Source organism: Pararge aegeria, chromosome 4, assembly GCF_905163445.1.
Source record: "Pararge aegeria chromosome 4, ilParAegt1.1, whole genome shotgun sequence".
In the NCBI taxonomy this organism is placed as follows: domain Eukaryota; kingdom Metazoa; phylum Arthropoda; class Insecta; order Lepidoptera; family Nymphalidae; genus Pararge; species Pararge aegeria.
The window spans coordinates 18,686,765-18,711,208 of record NC_053183.1 but is presented as its reverse complement, the minus strand read 5'-3'; the positions used below and the strand labels follow the sequence as shown (position 1 = coordinate 18,711,208).

The 24,444-nt window shown below is 33.9% G+C and overlaps 1 protein-coding gene across 1 annotated transcript in view; it reads left to right on the top strand.

Moving 5' to 3' along the window:
• LOC120623421 (neuroligin-4, Y-linked-like) overlaps nt 1-21,587 on the top strand; it is a 51,855-nt gene extending 30,268 nt beyond the window's left edge. Inside the window, exons 7-10 of the mRNA XM_039889446.1 lie at nt 2,556-2,729; nt 4,182-4,333; nt 18,215-18,333; nt 20,371-21,587. Coding sequence (XP_039745380.1) covers nt 2,556-2,729; nt 4,182-4,333; nt 18,215-18,333; nt 20,371-21,365 — 1,440 coding nt within the window. The 3' untranslated portion in view covers nt 21,366-21,587. The remainder of the gene's footprint in view (nt 1-2,555; nt 2,730-4,181; nt 4,334-18,214; nt 18,334-20,370) is intronic.
• The last annotated feature ends 2,857 nt before the right edge of the window (nt 21,588-24,444 follow it).

The following is a 24,444-nucleotide window of genomic DNA, read 5'->3' as shown; positions in this document are numbered from 1 at the left end:
TTCCCACAACTGGAAAATGTTTGTGTGAAGAACATGAATGTTTTTCAGTGTCATATTATAAGTATTTATGTATATTATTCATAAAAATATTCATCAGTTATCTTAGTACCCGTAACACAAGCTACGCTTACTTTGGGACTAGATGGCGATGTGTGTACTGTCGTAGTATATTTATTTATTATTTATATATACATATAGATATAGCCCCATCACATGCAAAATTAAAATCATGTGACCCCTGTCACTGTCGCATAGCGTAGGTACTATGCACGTGTGTCTTTTAACTTCGGTAGGGTTGTCATAATTAAAAACTTAGAACGTTTTGAATACGTTTACATGGAAGAATGAATATGCTTCTTTGGTTTAATATTTTTACAGGGTGGTTCCTATACACATATGCACCCTTAAACAGTATTTCGTTATTCCTTAACACGTTGTATATCAGTTGTATTGATAACGCCTGCGTGTATTCAGGAATTGAAAAACAAAGATAACGCGAAAATTTGGAATAGTTAGCATAATATGTTTTGAATTTTATATTGGATCGGATGCAGATGAAACGGGAAAACAAAGATCATTTGGCAGCAGTTTCAGATTTCGAGCTTACGCCAAGAGCTCTCAATGGTTGCGTGTCGACCGTAATAAGAACCGATTCTTTTGCATTGTTGGATTTCGTATCTTAGTAAACTTGAACTTTTTAAAGAATATCAAAATAAATCATTGGAAACAATTCGTTTTGACAACCTCTCTCGCTGGCGCTGCGGTGTGCGCTGTGGTTTTAAGTTGGAGGTTCCGGGTTCGATTCCCGGAAATCTATATTTCAGAATTTTCTCTGGGATATTTCGGCCATGGCTAGGTACTACCCTACCGACAAAGACGTGCCGCTAAGCGATTTAGCTTTCCAGAACAATGCCGCATAGGATTATAAGTATAAGTATATTTTGAGTCGGCACGGCAACTCGTCGATGAAGGTCACGCGATGAAAAGAAAAAAGAACACTAAAAATTTATTTTATAGACTCTATGTTTTTCTATATTAAATTCTTGAATAGAATTTTAAATTTGTCAGTGAGTTTATCTCGACCCTCGCTAAGCCATGCTTATTGTACTCCCTAATCTTTAGGCCTTTTAGTTTAAGATTGCTCTTTCGAAAGTAATTTAGAAGTTTTAATATAAAGGAGTCTATTTGTTTTTAAATTTATTTGTATTAATAATGAAAGAACGGGGCCGCGACAATATACGACTATATTATAAGGTTGACTTATATGCAGACTAAGACGCGAGAACCCGCTAGTTTTAATATAAAGGAGTCCTTGTTTTACACGTTTAGCTGATGTTCAAGTATTTGTTTTTGAATTTTTTGATAAGTCTCAGAGACAGTACATATTGTACATCTAAAGCTTTTGTAGCATTATTTCGGTTTCATTTGCTGCTTGTACAAAATTGCACTGAGCCTGATGCTCGGGGAAATTGACTGACATTGCGATTAGGAAAGGAATCTTACTGAATTGAACTCACTCAACCGAAATGTGGGAATTATTCCACCAACAAAAACATGTCCAGGAAAGGCAGACAGGCAGTCGGCAGCAAAAAATATCCCAAAACTAAACCAACTAGTCTGTTTCCGAGTTTGAAGCAAACATATTGTGCCGATTACGCATAGCTTGGGATAGGAGAACAAAGAATATCTATAATAAAAAAAGCCTGATCTTTCTTTAATGATAATTTATTTTGGCCACAGTGGTAAACCTCCAGAGAGATTTTCCAACTAATCGTAATCAGAATATACTATCGTATGAGCGCAAACAAAGGTGCACTCTCTATTCCCTTACTTTAATAGTCCCATAGGACGGTAAATCCGACTTGACTGGAAAGAGAGTTAACGAGCGCTACAAGCTAGGTTTTAAGCATACCTAATGGATTTAAATTGATCTACAAAAATATCAAAGTTTAAGTCAAAATATCTTTATTCAAGCAGGCCCATAAATGGCACTTATGATGAGAACGTACGTGAGAAATGCGTACACGGTAGTGAGATGCGGGCGATAACCTTATTCGTCAACTTAAGTCTAAAGCTACGAGGGTTTCAAACGCGTCCTGGTCTAAGAAGAAGCACAAACGAACTTAGCCAGGTGTTCTTTTTTTATAATCACCATCTCACATTGTCATTTAAAATTATTTGAATAACAACCTGTTTATAGCAATAATTCACACCCAAACATTTTTATCGATAACTTTATACTATAATGGGACTTTTCGATAGGCTTAGGTTTAAAACCAACTTGAACTTTTTAAGAGACATCTCCTCGATTTCAATGGGTGCTTTATGGGTGGTTAATTGTTAAATTGAATGCAATAATAAAATAAATAAATAAATAAATAAATAAATATACTACGACAATACACACATTGCCATCTAGCCCCAAATAATGAATTTTATGAAAGCTTGTATATTGCACTGCAAGTTTATTCCTACTTCTAATATTAAAATTATTGTAGTCACTTTTTTTTTTAATTTAGAAATACTTTTAGAACATTCATATATTTTTCCAACAGCATCCAATCAACACCAGAGATGCAGCAGTGTTAGCACTGTCGGATGCCCAGTACGTCGCTCCACTGGTACAGACAGGCGATTTCCTCAGTGTAAGCAAGAGCTCTGTAGGATCTGGGCCAAACACATTCTTCTACGTGTTCGATTATCAAACGAAAGATGGAGATTATCCTCAGGTAAGTTTGAGAACATTTATTTTAATTATTTAACTAAACAATAAAATTTTGTTCATGTTCTTTATTCTGATAGCTGATACTGGAACTTGTTTTTTATGTATAATAGCAGTTATTTCGATCAAAGTATTGACAGAAGTTACGACGCAAAAGTTTTTCATTTTCTTGACTTTTGAATTGCCGCACCATCCCGTTCAGTGGGATTTCCTGTCGCAAAGGTGGTCTAGAAAAAGTCGCCTTAGCAATAAGACCGCCGTTGCACGCAAAATGTCAATGTGAAGTTTGTTTTATTGTAATTTTATCTTTTTTCTGTAATGTGTAACAACTATTATATAACATTGCATATACGATTGCTTCAGGCGATTAATTATATTTCTATTCAAACTTAAAACTAATGTGACTCTATGTAAGGATGATTTTAATTCGATACTTTGGTTGTTGCCATAGGTTGATTATAAAATATAAACTTTATATACAAAATACCTACTTCAAGCAAACCGTTTTCCGATCCAATCTATAAAATATAATATTGTCTCTTCTAGACAAGCTCGGAGCGACGTTTCTAATATTGCCCCGATTTCCAATATTAGATCATTATTGGTACTTTTTTCTCTTCAAAGCGAGCGTCGTTTTATGTTCATCGCAATTTTGTTTCTACTCGTCTTTTTCCACGTCTCTCCATTGGCAAACTTTCATTTAGTAAATCTCAAACCGATTCTCAATTGATTGATTTATGGTTATCCTTCTGGCATGAAAGCCTATCTCTCGCTTCGCATATTCACAAATGCGTATTTTCATTGTTCACTGAAGTATTTGAAATATAGGCATTTAATTTAACTGTAGAGGGTGACTGAAATAGTTTTTTGAGTTTGCGTAATCAAATAACACAATTTAAATTAAAATAAGCAAGATTTTTAATCTTTTCAAGTGATATTATTAATATGTTATTTATAAGATAAATTTTATCGATTATATACATAAAAGACACTTCTAAAATAAAATAAATGCTACGTTTAGTAAATTTGGTTTAAATCTTGGCAGTAATTATTAACCAGTGTAATTATTGTAAAGAATGAAAAAAATTATATTTGCCATTTTCACACGTGAGATTTACGGAAATATATAGACGGCCGATTGGCGCAGTGGGTAGCAATCCAAGTCCAAGGTCCAAGGCTGAGGGTTCGATTCCCATAACTGGAATATCTTTGTGTACTGAAAAGTGCAGTGGCTAGGTGTTTATCTGTTTGATATAGGTATTTAAATATTTATGTATATTATTCATAAAATATTCATGAATCATCTTAGTACCCAAGCTACGCTTACTAGCTAGATGGCGATGTGTGTATTGTCGTAGTATATTTATTTGTTATTTATTTAGTTATAAGCTTTAAGTTTAAACTCAAATGAAAACAGAAAATGTACATAGCACATATCGTAACATTATGTTTGTTTCAGCGTATGGGTTCCGTACACGGGGAAGAGCTGCCGTATTTATTCGGCGCGCCATTAGTGGAGGGACTTGGCCACTTTCCCAAAAACTACTCCAAGTCTGAAGTGGCCTTATCTGAAGCGTTTATCCTGTATATAGCTAATTTTGTTAGGACTGGGTGAGTACAAGTTTTCCCACTCATTTCTCCATTTGCAATTACGATATAAATTTTTTATTGACGTTGGTTTTTAAAACATTTGTAATTTTTCTTCGAAATGACGTTACCCGAATAAAATTAATTATAATTATAATATCCGTTTTTATAATTAGATTTTTTATGATTTATATATTAAAGCATACATATATTATTTAAGTAAGTTTAACTAAAATATTTATAATTAAAAATTGTAGTTAAATTTGCAAAATATAAGTCATAATGTCAATTATTACTTATATTTATCTTTTATCTGGCAAACAGGCTACCATGTCGTTTAATATAAAAATATTTTTAATAAAACGCATAGACAAAATGTTAAAAGTAGATACCTAGTTCAAAGAAGTACGAAGTGGTCTTTACGACAACATGTTGTTTTTTAATTCCCCGATATTCCGTCAATAACAATGATAGAGAGTTCTTGAAATTTCTGTTATTGTTTTAAAGGAGGGATCCTATTGTCACCAAGTCAGGCTTGCTTTTATTTTTTTTCTTACTATGGACTTAAGCTTACACGACCAAAGCCTTGCCAATAAAAAATGTGGTAAAATGGTTTGCTTTTCTATAGATCAGTTTGAATTTCACCCACTTTTCAACTACTATAATATTATTAAATTGTTCTCACCTCGAAATGTTCACATACTAAATTTTTTTTCTATGCACGTTTAATAAGTACCTATCTTATGGTTAATATTTGATTGACCAAGCAAATATCCCACCTGATGGTAAGTGGAAAACCACCGTCTAAGTCAAAAAATCTTTATTCAAGTAGGCCCATAGGTGGCACTTTTGATGCGTACATAAGAATTACACGGTAGTGAGATGATGGCGATAACCACATTCGTAAACTTAAAACTAAAGCTACGAGGGTTCCAAACGGGTCCTGGTCTAAGAAGAAGCCCACAAAAAACTTGGCCGGGTGTTTTTTTTTTGTTATCACCATCTCACAATGTCATTTTAAATTATTAGAAGAGCAACCTGGTTAGAGCAATAATTGGGCATGAAAGGTACACATCCTGCAAAGTGTTGCCCTGTGGCCCTTAACCCGAGGCGTAGGTGTTAAGCCTCATATGTGTGTGATGACACCGGCAACCACGCCCTTCAGACCGGAACACAGCATTGCAACAATGCTGCTTAGCGGTAGAAATAAGCATGGTGCTAGTACTTCCCCGGACGAGCACTGTCACAAAAAAACTCTACTACAACTACAGCTCTATTGATGGGTAGCTCTCCTATCTCTCTTTTAAAGCCGCAAATTTAATTCCGTGGGTATTAAAACTCAAGTAAAGTAAAAAAAAGGCAAAACAATGAGAATGCTAACTTGGTAACAATCAACTTCCCGTTTCGCCTCGTTTAATAACAGTAGAATGGAAAATTATTGCGCGAAATAAAGTTTGATAAAACGCTTCGATTGTCTTGTATTTTGTTCTTCGTATTTTTAGTCGACACTGACTATGGGGTCGTTGTTCATAAGATTGTGGTATGGAAGCTATATAATTGTAATGACTTTCGGAATATTTATGAACGGAATTAAAAAAGAAAAATTGATGATAAGACAAGTGAAGCTAATGACAAGTAAATAATTGAAATGCCAATAGAGGAAAGAGTTGATAATTCATATCTTACTTGTAATTACAAATAACCTAGTTTTCTATGACATTGTAATATTATATATCCAAAATAGTTTCAAGAAAAAAAATCGACAGGAGAATAACATAAGACTTGATAGCATCTGGCAAACTGCGCTATGTATTTTCATCGCTCATGCTTAAAGACCATATCTCCGATCAGAGCGTTTTACCTGTAAATTCTTACGTTTACAAAGAACAATGTGCTATGTGCTTGGAATTTCTTTCGAGGAACGAAGTCTTACATGAAGTAGTCTTAGGGCATATAACATCCAAAATGGTATAAATGTCACCTTTTCCCTGTTCCTGTACTTTGGCAAGTGGACAAGTAAATTTTATCCTTATAATTAGTGGATAAAATGTGAAATAAAACGTTTGTCTCTTGACTATTCCGTTCAAGTAATCATTGTTATAATATATTTTTAACCAATAAAATCGGTTGAATGAAGAACTCCTAAGGTAGCAACTATTGTATAACATTATATTTTGACGGCTGCTTAGCGCCATGGGCAGTGAGTGACCCTGCTTTTTGGGTCCAAGGCCGTGGGTCCGATTCCCACAACGGGAAAATGTTTGTGTGATGAACATGAATTTTTTTCAGTATCTGGGTGTTTATCTGTATTTTATAAGGATTAATCTATATTATTCATAAAAATATTTATCAGTCATCTCAGTACCCATAAAACAAGCTATGCTTACTGTGGGGCTAGATGGCGATGTGTGTATTGTTGTATATTTATTTGTTTATATAAAAAAGCAGAACCGTTTTTGATAAATAACATCTTTTTTTTTTTTTTTTAATAATGAAATATACTAAGTAAGCTAAGTAAGCGTAGCTGGTGTAATGGGTACTAAGATGACTGATGAATATTTTTATTAATATAATACACATAAATACTTACAATATAAAGATAAACACCCAGACACTGAAAAAAATTTATGTTCATCACACAAACAATTTCCATTTGTGGGAATCGAACCCACGGCCTTGGACGCAGAAAGCAGGATCGCTGCCCACTGCGCCAACCGGCTGTAAAATGTCGTATGCCGGGTTTGGTATTGGCACAATGGGAAGTATTATTCGACGAAATTTGAAAATATAACGCTTTGATTGTCTTTTCTTTTGTTACTGGAATGTCTTTATTGACGTTGGGTTTGTAGGAAAAAGACTCTTTCAAATTGGAATTTTATTGCCATTGGTGGGTCCTAAATATAATTGAAAGTAACAAAGGAAGGAAAAGAACTGAAAAAGGAAGGTATTATGTACCTACTTGTTATTTTCTTGTAAATATATTTTTATTGAAGAATATCGGTGAATGCTTTGTGACAAAGACTTAGATGGCTCTGTTCAACTTTCCCTACAAAAAAGCGTTACTTAAGCTGTATCTATTATATATATCTATTTGGAGTGGTTAACAATTTTTAACTAAGTTTTGGGTTTAAGAAGCTGTGAGTTACTGCCAATCATTAATAAGAGAAAAGCCAAATATCCGGACCACGTCCTGAGACGAGAGCGATACTGCTCCAGCTCATAATGATGGGCGAAAGACGTGTTGGAAGAAGGAAGAAGACATGGTTGCGCAACATCCGTGAATGGACCAATGTCGTAAGCGTGGAAACATTGTTTCGCTTGGCGCAAGACCGCGAGAAGTTCGCTGAGCTGACGGCCAACCTCCAGTAGTGGAGAGGCACAAAAAAAGAGAAAGAGAGAGAGAGAATAATACAGAAATAAACACGGATGAAGAACGTGGCATATTGACCAAGTGGCGTATAATTATTAATTATATTACTGTTATTAGGATTATACTAAAGTCCTAATATAGTATAAAGGAATAAGTAAGCGATACAAAAGCTTGGGTGTAAATTATTGCTCTGACCAGAATGCTTTTCTAATAATTTCAAATGTGAATGTGAGATGGTAATAACAAAAAAAATCACGGCTAATTTTGTTGTGTTATTCTACTTAGATCATCACGCGTTTGGAGTCCTCGTAGCTTTAGTTTTAAGTTTCCAAATATATAACAGATATCTAGAAATCGTTTCCAAAGTGCCAAATGGTATAGGAGCACATAAAAACAAACTAACAAAAACATTATTTTAGTATAGAAAGTTTTAAGTCGTTTTTAATGTAGTAATCGCAATCATCTCGCTACCGTGTACACGTTTCTCAAGTAATGTACGCATCTTGGCCATCTATGGGCCTACTTGGATAACGATTTTTGACTTTAGCTTGGATATATTAATACATTATCTTCAGTAAAATAGTAAGGTAATCCTACTAATATTATAAATGTGAAAGTGTGGATGTTTTTTACTCAATCACGAAAAACGGCTGAATGTATTTGGTTGAAATTTGGCACCCATGTAGACTTTGACATATAAAAGAACATAGGCTACCTTTTATCCCGAAGCTTAAGACCCATTTCTGAAGTCAAAGCAGACGAAGTTAGTAGTGAGGTAAGTAATAGGAGTTTAATTTTAGTCCACGAGCGACGTACTCAAACACACACATAATATGGTATACCCTAAAGTTCAATTATCATAATATCGACCCATTACCGGAACACTACAGGGCACGGGTATCCTCCAACAATGAGAAGGGGTTAAGGCCGTAGTCCACCATTCTGGCCCACTGCGGGTTGGTGGACTCCACATAACTTTGAGAACATTTTATAGAACTCTCAGGCATGCAAATTTCCTCACGATGTTTTCCTTCGCCGTCGAAGCAAGTAACATTTTTAATTACTTAAAACGCACATAACTTAGAAAAGAAGAGGTGCGTGCTGGGATTCGCACTCGGCTCTCCAAAAGTGAAGTCGAAATCCTACCCACTGCGCTCTCACCGCTTCAAAATCTTTGATTAATATCCTTGATAAATTCGATCCGACCTCTTTATTATTTCGTACTGAAATATCCCAGGAAGTATAAATAGCACAAAGCAATAACCATCCAATTAGACAGTTCGTTAATTTTCACCTGAGCGGCAACAATAAAAGAATTCCCATAACAAATGGCAAGAGAATCGAACTTATTGCGAGCTATTCATTTGTTACCAAACGGGTTGAAACGGAAAATTAATTGTTACCGGTTTGTTATTCTCGTTCCTTCACTATTTCTTCATTTACAATCTTTTCACACTTTAATTCAGTCTTTAATCAAATGACAAAAGGTTTGTGTCGTTGTCACGAATTTGTTTCGAGTTCTGCTTCACTTTGTTACCAAGCGGGGTAAAATTAAAACGAGTTGTAACCTGTTTGGTTTATTTATTCCGTCACGAGTATTTGTGTTTCATTTCAAATTCGTAGTTTGGTGTCGTTTATACCTTAATAGAGTCACAAAGCAAACGACTGAAGATTTCTATTGATGTTAAAACCTTGTTCCGAACTTTTTGATTGTTATCGAGTGGGGTAGAATAATAAATGATTTTCGTTTTATTTAATGCAGTTTACTGTCTGCGATTTCATAGTAGAGAGAGTGATGATCCAGTTTAGAATTGAAGCATATTAATTAGGGTGTAGTATAATTAAAGCCACATATTATAAGCAGTCTAAACCGAAACCAATTCAGAAGATACATATTTCCAAATGAACTGCTGCCCAAAGCTGAACCTGGTTATGATACGCTATATTTCCACATGATATTATCATCGCAGCGTAACTGCAGCACTTTTTCTAGTAAAACACCCCAAGAAAAGTGTTCTCTGAATGTCACAATTTAATGTCCGAAATCTGATAAGACGCGTGTTGTCTACTGAAGAAAGGCAAAAGTATCTTCATTGCTATAATAGTTAGGAGAGAAGGAATAAAAAAGACATACAAACGAAAAGAAAGGGAGAAAACTTTCGTAATGCAAGGCAGTTGCGTGTTGACCTTGAAGTAAAGGGGACTTTAGTCCATGAGAGTCAGACATTGGGTTTTTTAGTAGTAGAGTATTCATTTTAGTAGTAGCAGAGCTTTTTGTGACAGACAACTTCAGGGGAAATACTACCCCCATGCTTATTTCTGCCGCTAAGTAGCATTGGCACAATGCTGTGTTCCGCTTTGTGTTCCTTGTTTCTACCGGGAAGTGTTGCTCTGTTTATATGCGATGGTTTTCCACTTACCATCAGGTGGGCCATCTGCTTGGTCCATCTATTAATAATTATAAAAAAAAAACATACCACGCAAAAATATTTTTAGTATTTTTTACTCCCCGATTAAGTGAAGGCATTGCGTCAATATTGCTAATCCATACAAGAGCAGCGAATCGTTATTTGCTATTTTTTATCAATACTTATTTCTCTCTCTTTCTCTGTTCGTTCCTTCATCACTGAAGATCGTGGTCCTGGTGAGATCTCAACTTCGAGTTGGTAAACTGTCTCCATCGGCTTCTGTTGGAGGCCATTTGATAGAAGTGGCATAAATTCGATTTTTTTAACTGGTCTACCCATCTCGTTGGGGACCGGCGTCTAGGTCTTTTGCCTCCGTTGTTGCCCGTAATTATAATTTTTCCAGGCTATACGAGAGAATACGTTGGTAACATGGCGCAGCTAGGAGTGAGTGTTCGACTTTCCTCACATTTAATAACAATACTTATTACTTCATACTACATACTTCATACTGACGGCTGATCAGCGCCGTAGGCAGCGACCCTGCTTTCTGAGTCCAGGCCGTGAGTTCGAATCTCACAACTGGAAAATGTTTGTGTGATGAACATGAATGTTTTTTTAGTGTCTGGGTCATTATAAGTATTTATGTATAATATTCATAAAAATATTCATCAGCCATCTTAGTACTCATAACAAAAGCTACGCTTACTTTTGGGCTACATGGCGATGTTTGTATTGTCGTAGTATATTTATTTATAATAAATAAATACTAATACTTATACTTTATAAGTAAAGTATAATTTCTAAAGTTATAAGTGAACTTCGCCACTGAACAAATACTAAATAAACATCATATTCCCAACAACCCGGTTAGTTATAATGGCTACGCCGCCAGTACGAGCCTCTTCGGTACTCATTGTGATAATAGTGGTTTAATATCATCATAACTTCGCCCCATACTCGTTCCATTTTATCGTTTACATACAAAAATATAACATTTACTCGTATTTTATTCGCAAAAACAACAACATATAAAAGAAACACTTTATTACATTGTTTTTATTTTTTTATTATTTAACCGGGTGCTTTAAAAATATCCGGACGAGGTTTTTGCGGGTTTCTTATTATAACCAGTTCACTTTTGGAACCCTTGAACTTTACTTTATGATAAATCAATTCATATAAAAGTATTATTATTTAAATTATATAAACAAACGTTTCTTAATTATGGCTTAATAAAACATATATCTTTTTTTTATAATATTTGAAAAAAAGAGTGTGTGCTTAAGACCGCATGGCAGAAGTTATTTTATTTCATTTAATTTTTTGTTTTTTTAATCTTTGTCTTCGTTAAAAGATGATTAATTAGGAATAAGATATACTAAATATACCTTTTTTTTATTCTAGCTGTAGAATTTGATTGATAATTTAATTAAAATTTTTATATTAAAATTAAATATTTGATTAAAAAAAGCGTTACATTAACAATAACTGTGCTTTTTTAATCTTTAATGTTTATAATGTTTTTTACAATATATAATATTCGCACGATAAACCGCTAACTATATACACTAACCTCAGAACTTCAACCAAATAATTATTATTATGTACCAATAATAATAAATTTAATAAAGTTAATTGTTAGGTATGAATTGAATATACTAAACACAGCGAAACAATAGCGTAGAGCAGCTGATTGTACCTTTCTCGCTCGGATACACTCGGCGGTTATCGAGCCTGTCAGCTCAGAGTGTGACGGTTCAGCCTAACTCGTACTTACCTACGGAAGAATCTGTGTGCGGTGCGCTAATAGAAGTTTTACTTCATAAAACTGTAATATCAGTTTAGATACGAGATAGGTGTAGTTCCATTAAGGTAAGCGATTACTTAGGGAGCGTAGAAGCCTGTACCTTTACGATTCCTGCCTAAAATATAAATGAAATTTAAAAATTATGTGAATAGTATTGGTAAACGTTCATATATTTTTAGGGTAGTGGTGAGATTCGTGTCCTCGGGTGGTAACATACAGATGCAATGTTTCGTAAAGTGTTAAAGCAATGCATGATATGCGAAAAATTAGTAGCAAAGACAATCTAGGAAAGTGAATTGATAATGACGTATAAGTGTTAGCGTAAGACAGATGTCACTTATTTCTTTACATTATAACAGATTAATAGGTAGGTAGGTAAACATAACACTTTGTTAAAGTTTGCTGCGTTATTGCTGGGTTCTATCAGGTATCCTTGTTTATATAAGACTTATCTGTGGAAACCTGTTATTAGTTTTAAGTCAACCAATTTGTTAACTATTTAGTATCTACAACTGTTGGTTTTCCAATTAAAGAAAAAAAAAAAAAAAAATTATGATTATAAACGCCTCCTATATATAGGGCGCGGCTTTGTAGCGGGAAATTTTAAACTCGGAAATATCTAACAGGTAAATAAAAGGTACTATTGTTGCCTTTAGTTAAATTTTTTTGTACTTGTTTAATCTTGAGACATTCAGAGCGCCTGAGTACGCTAGCTGACGATACTTAATTTTATGATTGATCATATCACAAACTATCAAGAGTGATGCCTAATTTATAAATTTTCAAAATAATCAAAACAGAAACATGAATTATGTAAAAACACAAATAACCCACCAACAACTAATTTTTAAAATAATTACTGCTTGTGGACGTTTCCTGGGGTGTACGCTCTCAAATAGCAAAGAAAATAAAAACTTATGTACTATGAAAATACAGTTTAGTTATTAAGCTCCGCGAAAAGCAGAAGAATCTGTATGATGTAATTTATAATTTAGTCAATCTTATTTCTTATTGAAGAATTTATAAATTAACCCGAGCCTCCTCAGGAGATATTGGCTTTACAATAGAATAATTGTTAAGTAACAGTTATTCATTGTAAAATAAACATCTCCAGAGGATGTTCCGCTTTCGGAGCGAAACGTGCGTAAAGGGTAAATTGCCAAAGATCTGTTTGTTGTGGAATATAAAGATTGAAGAAATTATAAATTACATCGTACAGATTCTCATGCTTTTCGCAGACCATGGAAAATTAAGCTTCATTTTCATAGTATATCATGGAATTGCGCAAAGTAACGCCTGCTTCTCTTCAATATTTAAAAACTTATGTAGCAACCCAGATAAAGATTGGAGGAAATAGTTATTGGTCAAGGGCTAACCACTACAGGTTAGCCCGTGACCTCACCTGGTAATATAGCCATATAGCTCTATAAAAGTACCTGCTAACTTGTGTATTGGTTTGTTGATCTTTTACAGATTTTATTGACAAATTATATAGAACTATATTACATAGTTAAAGATTACCTTACCATAAATCCCTTCGACTTCAAAATACTAATCATCGTTGTTATTTTATTTTATTTTGAAACGTTCCGATTGTTTTGAAGTATTTGTGTTAGATTAAATTTCAATGATTCAAATTCATTGGTTATAAACTACACAGTTATTTGTAACGACAAACGTAATTATTTTAATAATAATAAATTGTATTACAAACTTTAATAATATAGGCAAACCACAAGCCACACTGACCTCAACATAAAGGTGGCTTTCGGAGTTCTCGCCTTCCATATAATGTAATTTATATCGTTGGCCATTCGGTGCTTATGCACAACTGTTGCCTTCACAGCTTGATTTTGTATTTTGATAGCCAAATATCTTACTGGCCCACTTACAATAATATTTTATACCAAGAATACTGTTGCCCGCATTTATTATGTGTTTGTAAAAATCCCTATATTACTTCTTACGTCTTTAGCAGTTAGCATAGTTAGTAGAAAGGACGTAGAGTAACGAACGTATCACGTACGTACGTATTACGTACTCTGCTTTCTATTAATTCTATGCTTAAAATCAAGTTCATTTGTTGCTTAGTTAGGGGGTGAAGATGGCACTTTTGATGCGTACATTACATCAGAATTACACGGTAGTGAGATGATGGCGATAACCATATTCGTAAACTTAAAACTAAAGCTACGAGGGTTCCAAACGCGTCCTGGGTGTTTTTTTTTTGTTATCACCATCTCACATTGTCATTTAAAGTTAATATTTATAAAAGTAGTTAGGATAATAAATCTTAAACAAAATTTCCTGTTGAATTAATGTTTATAAAAAATCTCACACTCTGTGACCTTTGAGCAATTATATATCGCTTGCTTTAACGATGAAGGAAAAACATCGTTAAGAAACCTGCGTGCCAGAGAGTTGTCTATAAACTTCTCAAAGATCTGAGAAATATACCAATCCGCACTCAGCCAGCGTAGACAACATCCTAAACCCTTCTCATTCTGGGAAAAGACCCATGCCTTGTAGTGGACTGGAAATGTCAGTACAAAGACTTGACGCTTTAGTGCTTAAAAATTAGGCCTACTTGAAATAAATACATTTCAATCTGTCATTATGAAAAAGACAATATAAGAGTTATATGAACACCAGAGAGAATTAATTGATGGTAAATGCCAGTCATACGTTTAATTTAATTAAGTTCAGATTAAATTATTTTTTAGTTAATTCAAATTGTTGTTAATTAAAATGTTAATTAAAAAAAACTTTTATTTTTGTATATGAACCTGCATTGTGGCTTAAATCAAGCCTGAGTGCTTTGTCAATTGAACCACGGGTTTTCTATCCTGCCAACTACAGCTGTAGATCTAAGGAGATGTTATAGTAAAAACAATAGACACCTTTATGTATCCAAGTGTCAATTTTTTAAGAATTCAAATCAATCAAATACACTTTATTGTACACCAAAGACAAAACAATTAGAAAAAAAAAACAATTGAAATAATAAAAGAAAAAGGCGGTCATATCGTTTAAAAGCGATCTCTACCAGGCAACCTACCAAAGTACATGAACTTAAGAAGAAAGGATAGGGTGTACACTAAATAATACTTAAATAATAAACCTAGAAAACTAAAATAGATAGGTAATAATAAATTAAGTAAAATATACTTACTTCATATACGTACACAAAACACATATTATGATAAATGGTGAATCACTAAAAATAGAGACTTCCACAGTTTTTCTGGGCATGACCTTGGATAATAAGCTACAGTGGGGTGCCCATATAGATTTACTAGCGGGTAAACTAAGCTCGGCTGCCTACGCAGTCAGAAAAATTAGACAGATTACTGACGTTGAAATAGCTAGGCTAGTTTATATTGTGTACTTTCATAGTGTTATGTCCTATGGAATCTTGTTATGGGGTAAAGCAGCTGATATCGAAACTATATTTATATAGCAGAAAAGAGCTGCACGGTCAATATATAAACTTAAATCACGCGAATCCCTCCGTGAGAAGTTTTAAAAAATAGGCATACTTACTGTAGCTTCACAATATATTTTTAACAATATAGTATTTGTAAGACAACATATTAGTCTTTATAAACAAAAAGTGAACATAAACAGTCGACTTACAAGAAATGGTCATAAATTAGTGTCATCTGCATATCGTCCGCGTAAGGTACAGGGGTCATTTGTGGGATTGAGTATACGCTTTTATAATATGATTCCTAAGGTGATTTTGGACCTGCCAATGCACAAGTTTAAAGAATTTGTTAAAACACATTTATTACAGCGAGGTTACTATACGATTGATGATTTTTTTAATGACAAGGTTGCTTGGATGCATCCGGCTCCGCTTTCAGCTCTCACAAGATAGAAAAATTAATGTTAAAATGCAAAATGTAAATTGTTGATGTTGGAAAAGAGCAACTGCTGAGTTTCTTGCCGGCTTCTTCTCGGTAGAATCTGCCTTCCGAACCGGTGGTAGAATCACTAGAAACAGACAGACTTGACGTTTCAAAAGTGCTTATATTAGGCTTACTTGAAATAAATGAATTTTTAATTTAGAATTTTTTGAATATACTCAAATATGTTTGATATTAACTTCAAATTTTACCCATTCTGTACGCAATAATCAAGCGTTGTATTGAATATCTCCAAACTCAAATTTCATGGCCGTTATGTACCATGAGTTCATGGTACATGGTGCTTAATATAGAAATGCCAAATTTTATTTGAAAATAAGTTAAGAAAAAAAAAATTACTTTTATTTAAATGTTTTATGTAATTAAAAAAACTTTTGTCTTTAAAATGTTATATTTTGTTTAGTAGATTTTCTTTAAAACGTTATATTTTTTTAGTCTGATAACGTACAAAGGTACACCTTCTGTTTCCCGTTTTATTCATACTAGGGTGTATTTTACCAAAAATCATTTTCCGTCACCTCCTATCCTAAGAGGGTGCGTATTACATTTTGTGTGTGCCTTCTATCTAGATGGTCGTATCCTGATTAACATAATAATAATATTTTATACCTTATACGGATTTCCACAAACCAGTCTTTAACGATCGCCCTGCTGCAGTAGCGAGCGCAATAGTCTCTTAAGGGGGAGGTCCCGGGTTCAATCCCTGTCAGGGGATTCCCTTTTATTTAATTCTTTACAATGCTCACAAAAACAAAATACACTATTAAAAATTTATAAGAAAAAAAATCCACCCGTCGCTTGCGGGGCTTTTGAATGCCCAAGCAACCGGCGGTCAGGGCTCCAGAGTGAGGAATCTCCTCACAATACGCGCCGTTTCAAGGACTACTGCCTTCTGTATCCGACCCTTGATCCAACAACCAAGCGAAAGCGTCTTAAGATGTTGGTCGAAGCTTTTCGCGAGAAGATCATTGACTGAAACGACTTATTATTATTATTATTAAATTCTTTATTAAACACACAAAAACAAAATACAAAAAGAAACACATTTACAAATAAAAAATAATAAAAAAACTAGTTTAGGTGCGCAAAGGCGGTCTTATCGCTAAAGCGATCTCTCCCAGACAACCTTTGGCGAAAGTAGTTTATTTATTTATTTATTTAGGAAAACCAACCGCTAATACATTTTTTCTTGTCCAAGTTTTTACGTTGTGAGCTAAGTGAATGTTCAGCTTATTACAGGTTTTCACAACGTTTGCAAATAATTTCAAAATATAATTACATTTTATATATAACTGCATTACAAAATAAATGTCTAAAAATATTTTACTATAATATATAATAAAATAGAATTAAAATTCAAATTCAAATTAAATTAAAAAAAAAAAAAAAAAAAAAAAAAAAAAAAAAAAAAAAATTTAACATCAATGTCCAAGTTTTAAGCTTATTAATATTTATGCATATTTTTGAATATTTGATAACATAATCCCTGTTTAAAAATGTTTGTCCCTAAGCAGCATTGTTGCAATGCTGTGTTCCGGTCTCAAAGGCGTGTTTGTTGTTTATAGGCACTCGAGGCATACCACTTACGCCTTTAGTTGATGGACACAGGCTGGCAAGTTACAGGAAGTGCTTCTTGCATGCTCTGCGAAGTGTTGCTCTGTTTTTAGGCGATGGTATTCCACTCTTGGTGGCCCATCTTCTTGGTCATTCAATAATTACTATTAAAAAAGGGGAAATATGAATGTATATTGTTGCCTGTTTATCGGTTTTTTACCGGATATACTTCGGTCAGTGTGTGAACTTCACAACCTTGTTCCTCCGTCCCCATCCTACCACAGAACAGCACGAAGCCGTGAGCGGTGGCATCCTTATGTGGTTGTTATTCCATCAATACGCACGAAACGTTTTTTTATCCACGTTTCTGATACGTACTGTTAGGATTTGGACGATTTGGACGGCCGACTGGCGCTGTGGGCAGCGACCCTGCTTTCTGAGTCCATGGCCATGGGTTCGATTCCCACAACTGGAACATGTTTGTGTGATGAACATGAATGTTTTTCAGTGTCTGGGTGTTTATCTGTATATTATAAGTATTTATGTATATTATTCATAAAAATATCAGTCATCTTAGTACCCATAACACAAGCTACGCTTACTTTGGGACTAGATGGCGATGTGTGTATTGTCGAAGTATATTTATATTTATTTATTTATTGTTTCCTGCCACGTATAACTTGAGTACCTTCAAGGCTAGAGTGAATAGGCTTTTTATATGCAAGCGTGCTCCAACCTATACCTCATCATTGCTTTCTAACGGGCATGATTGTCGTCAAGCGCTGGCCTATCGTTACTAAAAAAAAAAAAAATTTAACATTGTGTTATTTTTCACAGAAATCCAAACGAGGCGCAACGGCAAGAAGCCGTGCTTCCAATATCTAGAGAGCGAAACAAATTCAAGAGCATATTTTGGGACGAATACGATACACTACATCAGAAGTATTTAGAAATAGGTAAGAGAAATTTATATATTGTACGAGTATGTTTATGATTATATTAATTAGGTGTGGAAGATTGAAATAACGTATTGGCTTGATCGCTCGATACAAACTGATTGCATACGTCAGTTTCCTAGCACAATAATTATTTGAACACGACCGAAACGAGATGCGTTGTTCAATTTTCAAATAATAATATATTTTATAACAAAATAAAGTTTCAATTATATTTGTAATCCAATGTAACAAAAACCAGCCATGATTAAGTGGATTGTAAATTAATTATTTTAATAAATTAAATTTAATATAAATGTTATTTTCGGGGGATTTTTTTTTGACGAAGATTAATTTATAATTCTTTTAGTGCTTCAATTTTATTTTTTCAAGTTTATATATTGCTTTAACTGTGTATTTTTATGATTATGCTAGAAGCTTAATAATATCAAAATAAATTTTAGTTCCTGTTCGAAATTCAAAATTCAAATGCAAAAACTGTTTACCCATTGAAGCAACATAATTAAAAGATCTAAATAGTTTAAATTTCAAAAGACTGATATTATTGATATTTTGTCACAAGCCTTTTTACCATGTGTTCTAAAATGATTTAACAACCCAATAATTAATAATAGAATTATATTTTTAAACGTCTGATTTAATTTAAATAAAAATCAAACTTTTAGTTATGCTGCAATGCATTCAACAAACAATTTTACATTCATTGTGTAATCAGCGACATTGGTTAAAATATTGCAAATATATGCGTATGATTAACGGCAGTAACCAGTAACCATTTTGCATAAATAAATATTTATTGTTGCGAAATTGATGATGTCGCAATGAAATTATCACAGTTTAGTTAGCTTACAGTTCAGGTATATTGAACACGTGACCGCAAGGCGCTACAAAATATTCCAGATGATATATAAATCCACTTGTACAGTCGATAAACTAATTTAAGGATTTTTGTCGGATATGTTCACAAGCGCGACTTTTCGGAGCCTTGAGGATGAATTTACCATAAAACAACTACATCGAGAGTTAGTGTTGACCTGTCATTATGTATAAATCGTCAAGTAATTGACTCAAAGCAGCACATTATTTTACTAAAAGAGTAAATACACAGCTTTAATTCTTTGCTTTACAAACTGAGTGTAAGGTTGCAGGCCTTAAACTTTGTAGAGTCCATTACAAAGAATTAAACTCCTGCTAGCCTATTGCTTTACAAACTGAGTATAAGGTTGCAGGCCTTAAACTTTGTAGAGTCCATTACAAAGAATTAAACTCCTGCTAGCCTATTGTTATATTTACCTCACTACCACAACGAAGCAGTTTTAATGCTCTCTTTGCTCCATTATATTGTACTTGTAATCTTAGCCGATTTGTTGGATCTGTTGGACTGATGTAGTGGTGAGCGCTGTGGTTGGTTTCTGAACTGTATGATAACTAAACTGTGACATTACTAAATAGCGCCAGGCGAACTTCAATGATAACTTTAATATTCAAACACTTTGGTGACTTTAATTATTAATATTGACTTTTCGACTTCCATATTATTTATTACGTACAAATTTACGCAGCAATTATTTGTAATTGCATTCAATCAGTAACAAAACTGATAAAATATTAATCCATTTGTTAAAATTTTGTGGTGAAAAGTCAACTGATATCATCATATTTATGATTTTAATACAATGAAGCATTTCTTTTAATTATATATGGCTCGGTAATTTTAGTCTCTTTAAACGAGCCAGGCTGGCAATTTAACGCAAAAATTCAGCGAGCGATAAAAGCAATATTAAACGTAGGCATGAATAAAACAGGCGTTAGTTTAGGCTGAAGTTTGGATATTTGCAAAGAAACAATATATCTAGCGAAAGTTCGTGAACGAAGTAAAAACGAAATTATATCAAAAGTACGGCTCATTATCATTGACGTACATAACAATAATATAAAATGACTTTATTTTTATATTTCGAATCAAAATATAACAAAAAAATGTATGCTGCTACGATTTATAATTTAAAGGGAGGTTCATCTGAAATTCATTTTCAGGGATGAAGCCCCGCATGAAAAATCATTACCGAGCCCACCAGCTGTCCGTTTGGTTGCGGCTAATCCCGGAAATCCATCGCGCCGGGATGAAGGACGTCGTCGCGAAACACAACCTATTCCGTAACCACAACGACCCGGAACTGTACGACGGCTTAGTGCGGCCCGATCCCCTCACACGGTCCAACTTCTACGACCCGACGCTCGAACTGTATCGCCGGCCGTACAACGTTAGCCTCGACATACCTACAACTACCATCGAGACTTACGTAACCACTTGCATCAATGTCATGTCGCCCCGACCCGACTCACTTGTCACTCAAAGCCAGACCAACAATTCTCGCCCTCAAGACGTATCCAATTCAGAGGCAGCCGGCTATACAGCCTATTCCACAGCCCTAAGCGTCACAATAGCTATAGGCTGCTCGCTATTAATCTTAAACGTACTTATCTTCGCCGGAGTTTATTACCAAAGAGATAAGACAAGATTGCAAGTGAAAGCGTTACAGCAGCAAAAGAGGAATCACAATTCAACGTTTGATAGCGTCTCGTCGAAACATCCACATTATTTCGTCGGCCACTCTCAAAGTTCGAGCACGATTGTCGACATCGATCATCAGGACAAGAACGCAATTATAGCTATGACGAATCGAGTTCCGCACTTCACGAATTCCAACTGTCCGAATGTATGTCACACAGGAATTCAAATGTCCAGTTTGACGCAAAAGTCTAGTCCGACTAGCAGAGGACAGTGCACGACTTTGCCGAGAAAAGTCGGCTTCAGCTACCAAAATCAGATTTGCAACGCGTCGAATTGTATGACGTTACCAAAGAATGCTACTTTTATGAGCGGTGCGAACTTGCCTGACGTACAGGCTCAAACCGGTCAGCTGCAAACGCCAGGGAACGGATCGGTTCCCTCGTCATCCCCACCGTCACAGCACTTCTCGCAGAAATCCCGGGTCCCTCAAGCGGCCATGTCCGAAATGAACGTATGAGAAATGGAGGATATTTACAATTATGTCTAAAGTGAAAGTGAATATCGTGAAATGGACACGTGTTAACATTGCTGGCACTCAACAACACATAGTTGTGAATATCATGTGAAAATACCGTGTAAATAAACTGTAAGTTTGGAAAGTAACAGGTACGTTTTAAGGTTTAGATAATATGTATCATGATTAATATTACATCATTCGTATGTACGTATATTTAATGAGCCCATGAGCCACGTGTTCATTAGTTCGCAATTGTTACTTACACGGTTACTTTTGACACGGATTTTTCCAATGTAAGATATGTCCAGGCGACATTGAAAGATATAGTATTCTGTAAAGATTGGTAAATAAATAACATATTATAATATTTTTGTTCTAGGAACAATAAATTTTTTTTTTTTTTTTTTAAGAAAAACAACATAAAACCTTTGTATGAAGTATTTATAAATTTACCTTAAAGTTTTTTTAGATAATTTCTGATTTTTGTGTACGAGCCGCTGTTTGTATTTTTAATATTACCTACCAAAAAATGAGTTGTAAATATTCTGAATGAGTAAAATGTACCTCCGTTACATAGTTTCGGCTTGCTAACTAGGGTGCTTCGCGATCCACCAAATTTGATTTAATATTCAAATTTGAAATTAATTTACTTTACTGTGAACACGTGGCATTACCCTGTAAATACGACCATTTCCATTTTGAATGGATCTACGAATAAAATCTCACTTCTGATTATTTTTATGTGTTATACATTTTTCATAATCTATCCCGGAAATGTTTCAATGAAAATAAAAGCATAATGTCGGATACTTTATTGTTAATGTCCTAACTTAGTCATTAAATGACTTTATTGTAAAGAAAATAGAACCTAAAGACTGTAATTATTATCATAGCTACTCGACTGGATTTAGATTGTAGTGTCGATTTCGCGATTAATATACAGTAAAATAATACTCTACGAAACATCATTGGTTTGAACTAAAAGTATCATTTGACTACATCTTTAATTTTTATCTAATGATTATATTATCAGGATGGCTAGCATAATGTCTTTGTTTATCCTCACCCACAATTGTATCGACTCTTCTAGAACCTTGCTCGAGTGGAAATAATAGTACACGTGTATTATGAAACAGAGGTAAACTTCTCTGTTGCAGTGCTTTGGCAAGTAGACAAGTTAATTTTATCCATTATACTCCGTGGGTACAATTTTTGACTCGTACCTATGCTAGCCTGTCTGTAATAGTACAACATTAGCTCGTTGAATATGCATAAAACATATATATAGCGTTTGGCATTACCTTATGTGTGTACGTGATCCACTAATCGGCACATGTCTCTTTACAATTTGACTTTGAAGTATGAGTTTTTAGAGTTGCCTATTTTCTATTGAAAATAAATCAAGTATAAAGAATAAACAGCGATGTGATTGGACGTAAAAGGGACACTCTCAATTTCTTTGATGCACAATTAACGTGCTTATTGCCTTTGTCTTTCAAGAATATCAATTTGATCTGCGTATGGGCACTACAAAGTAAATCACCTCTTATGGTATTATAAATAAAATACACTCTCGCGTTAACATTAGTTAGTTCTAAAATCCATTGGAAGATTTTACAGAATAATGTTACTGGGAAAGTATAGTAGTTTTATTTACAAAACCCTCAAATATTTTGTGTCAATTCTTTGTTCCGAGGACCAACCGGTTATGCAACTCAAAGATACTTTCCTGAACTCAAGCTTAAACTTAAAACTAACCGTATTTTAAATAAACTTTGCCAAGCTCTTTGGTCATAAACAGAACGAGTTGTACGAGACATTATTACTTTGAAATTAATTATATGAACCGATAATAGGGTAAATGTACTAACATCAACCCAAATTAAAAAGTAAATTTTTACTTGTCATTTAATTTTCTATGTAGCAGATAATTACCCAATGTCCTATAATTATTAAGCTATATATACATTTTGTTTTGACTCACGTCATGTCGCGTATCAACATAGGGTAAAAGTATATTTCTGCCTTAAATTTAACTAAGCGAAAAGATAATCACAATAAAATAAAAAAAAATTTAAAAAATTCAAAAGTTTTTCTGTTTGATTTATTTAAATAAAAATAATGTTTGAGTTTAAGTAAAACTGATATAAATGAGAAAGAGCAACAATATACATATTAATTAATAGTAAGTATTAATTATTAAGTATTTAGTAATTAATATAAGCTAATAATTACGAGGTTCTGTTGCTCTAAATTGGCTTAACATAACCGGTGCATGTTCAATTTTACATCACACAGAGAAACACAATTTCCATTCTGTGTAAATCCTTATTTAATTATTCAATTTCTTCCCACTGTTAATTCAAAGGGGTTATCGTATAGCGCGCTTTCAGTTGCAAACAACTTCGATAGTGTAGCTAAATTGTCTGCTACCTTATAACTATAAATATGTGAGTAAATCGTAATTTATCTAAACTTTTTATTCTGCTATAACTTCTCTGTGAAAAGATGGCCTATTATATAGGCGTTTTTGATAATTCACGTCTGTTTGTAGTTAACGACTCTACAGTTCAGATTATAGAATACACAAAAAAAAACAATGGCAGAGCTGCTTTTTGTTTATATAATTTTTCTTTGATATGATGCACGATCAGTGGTGGACCTGATAGTTCTTCTAGTTCATTTTACTTGGCAACTAGCCAGATTAATTACATTGTATTTATAGATTTATGAAAGTCTTCAGCTGGTTTAGTCAACTCTTCTCAAGGAACTGATAAAGGTTAATTCACAGAATTATTCAAATTCTGCCTCTATCTTATTAAGGAAAAATAAATTATTATTTGCAAATTAATATTTAAACCTGACCTACATTTATATCAACAATTTTTAAAGTACACATGGTGCGTAGCATAATTTTCTCGTGATGAGCTATTGCGGTGAACTCATGAGGTGCTTAGAATTTGATGATGATAGCAATCGTAGGTAGTTAAGCCGTTTAAAGTTAATACGGATTACAAAATATCAAACCTTTATACTGAAATTAGCAGACAGAACTTTAACAGTCCCAATCAAAGTGATG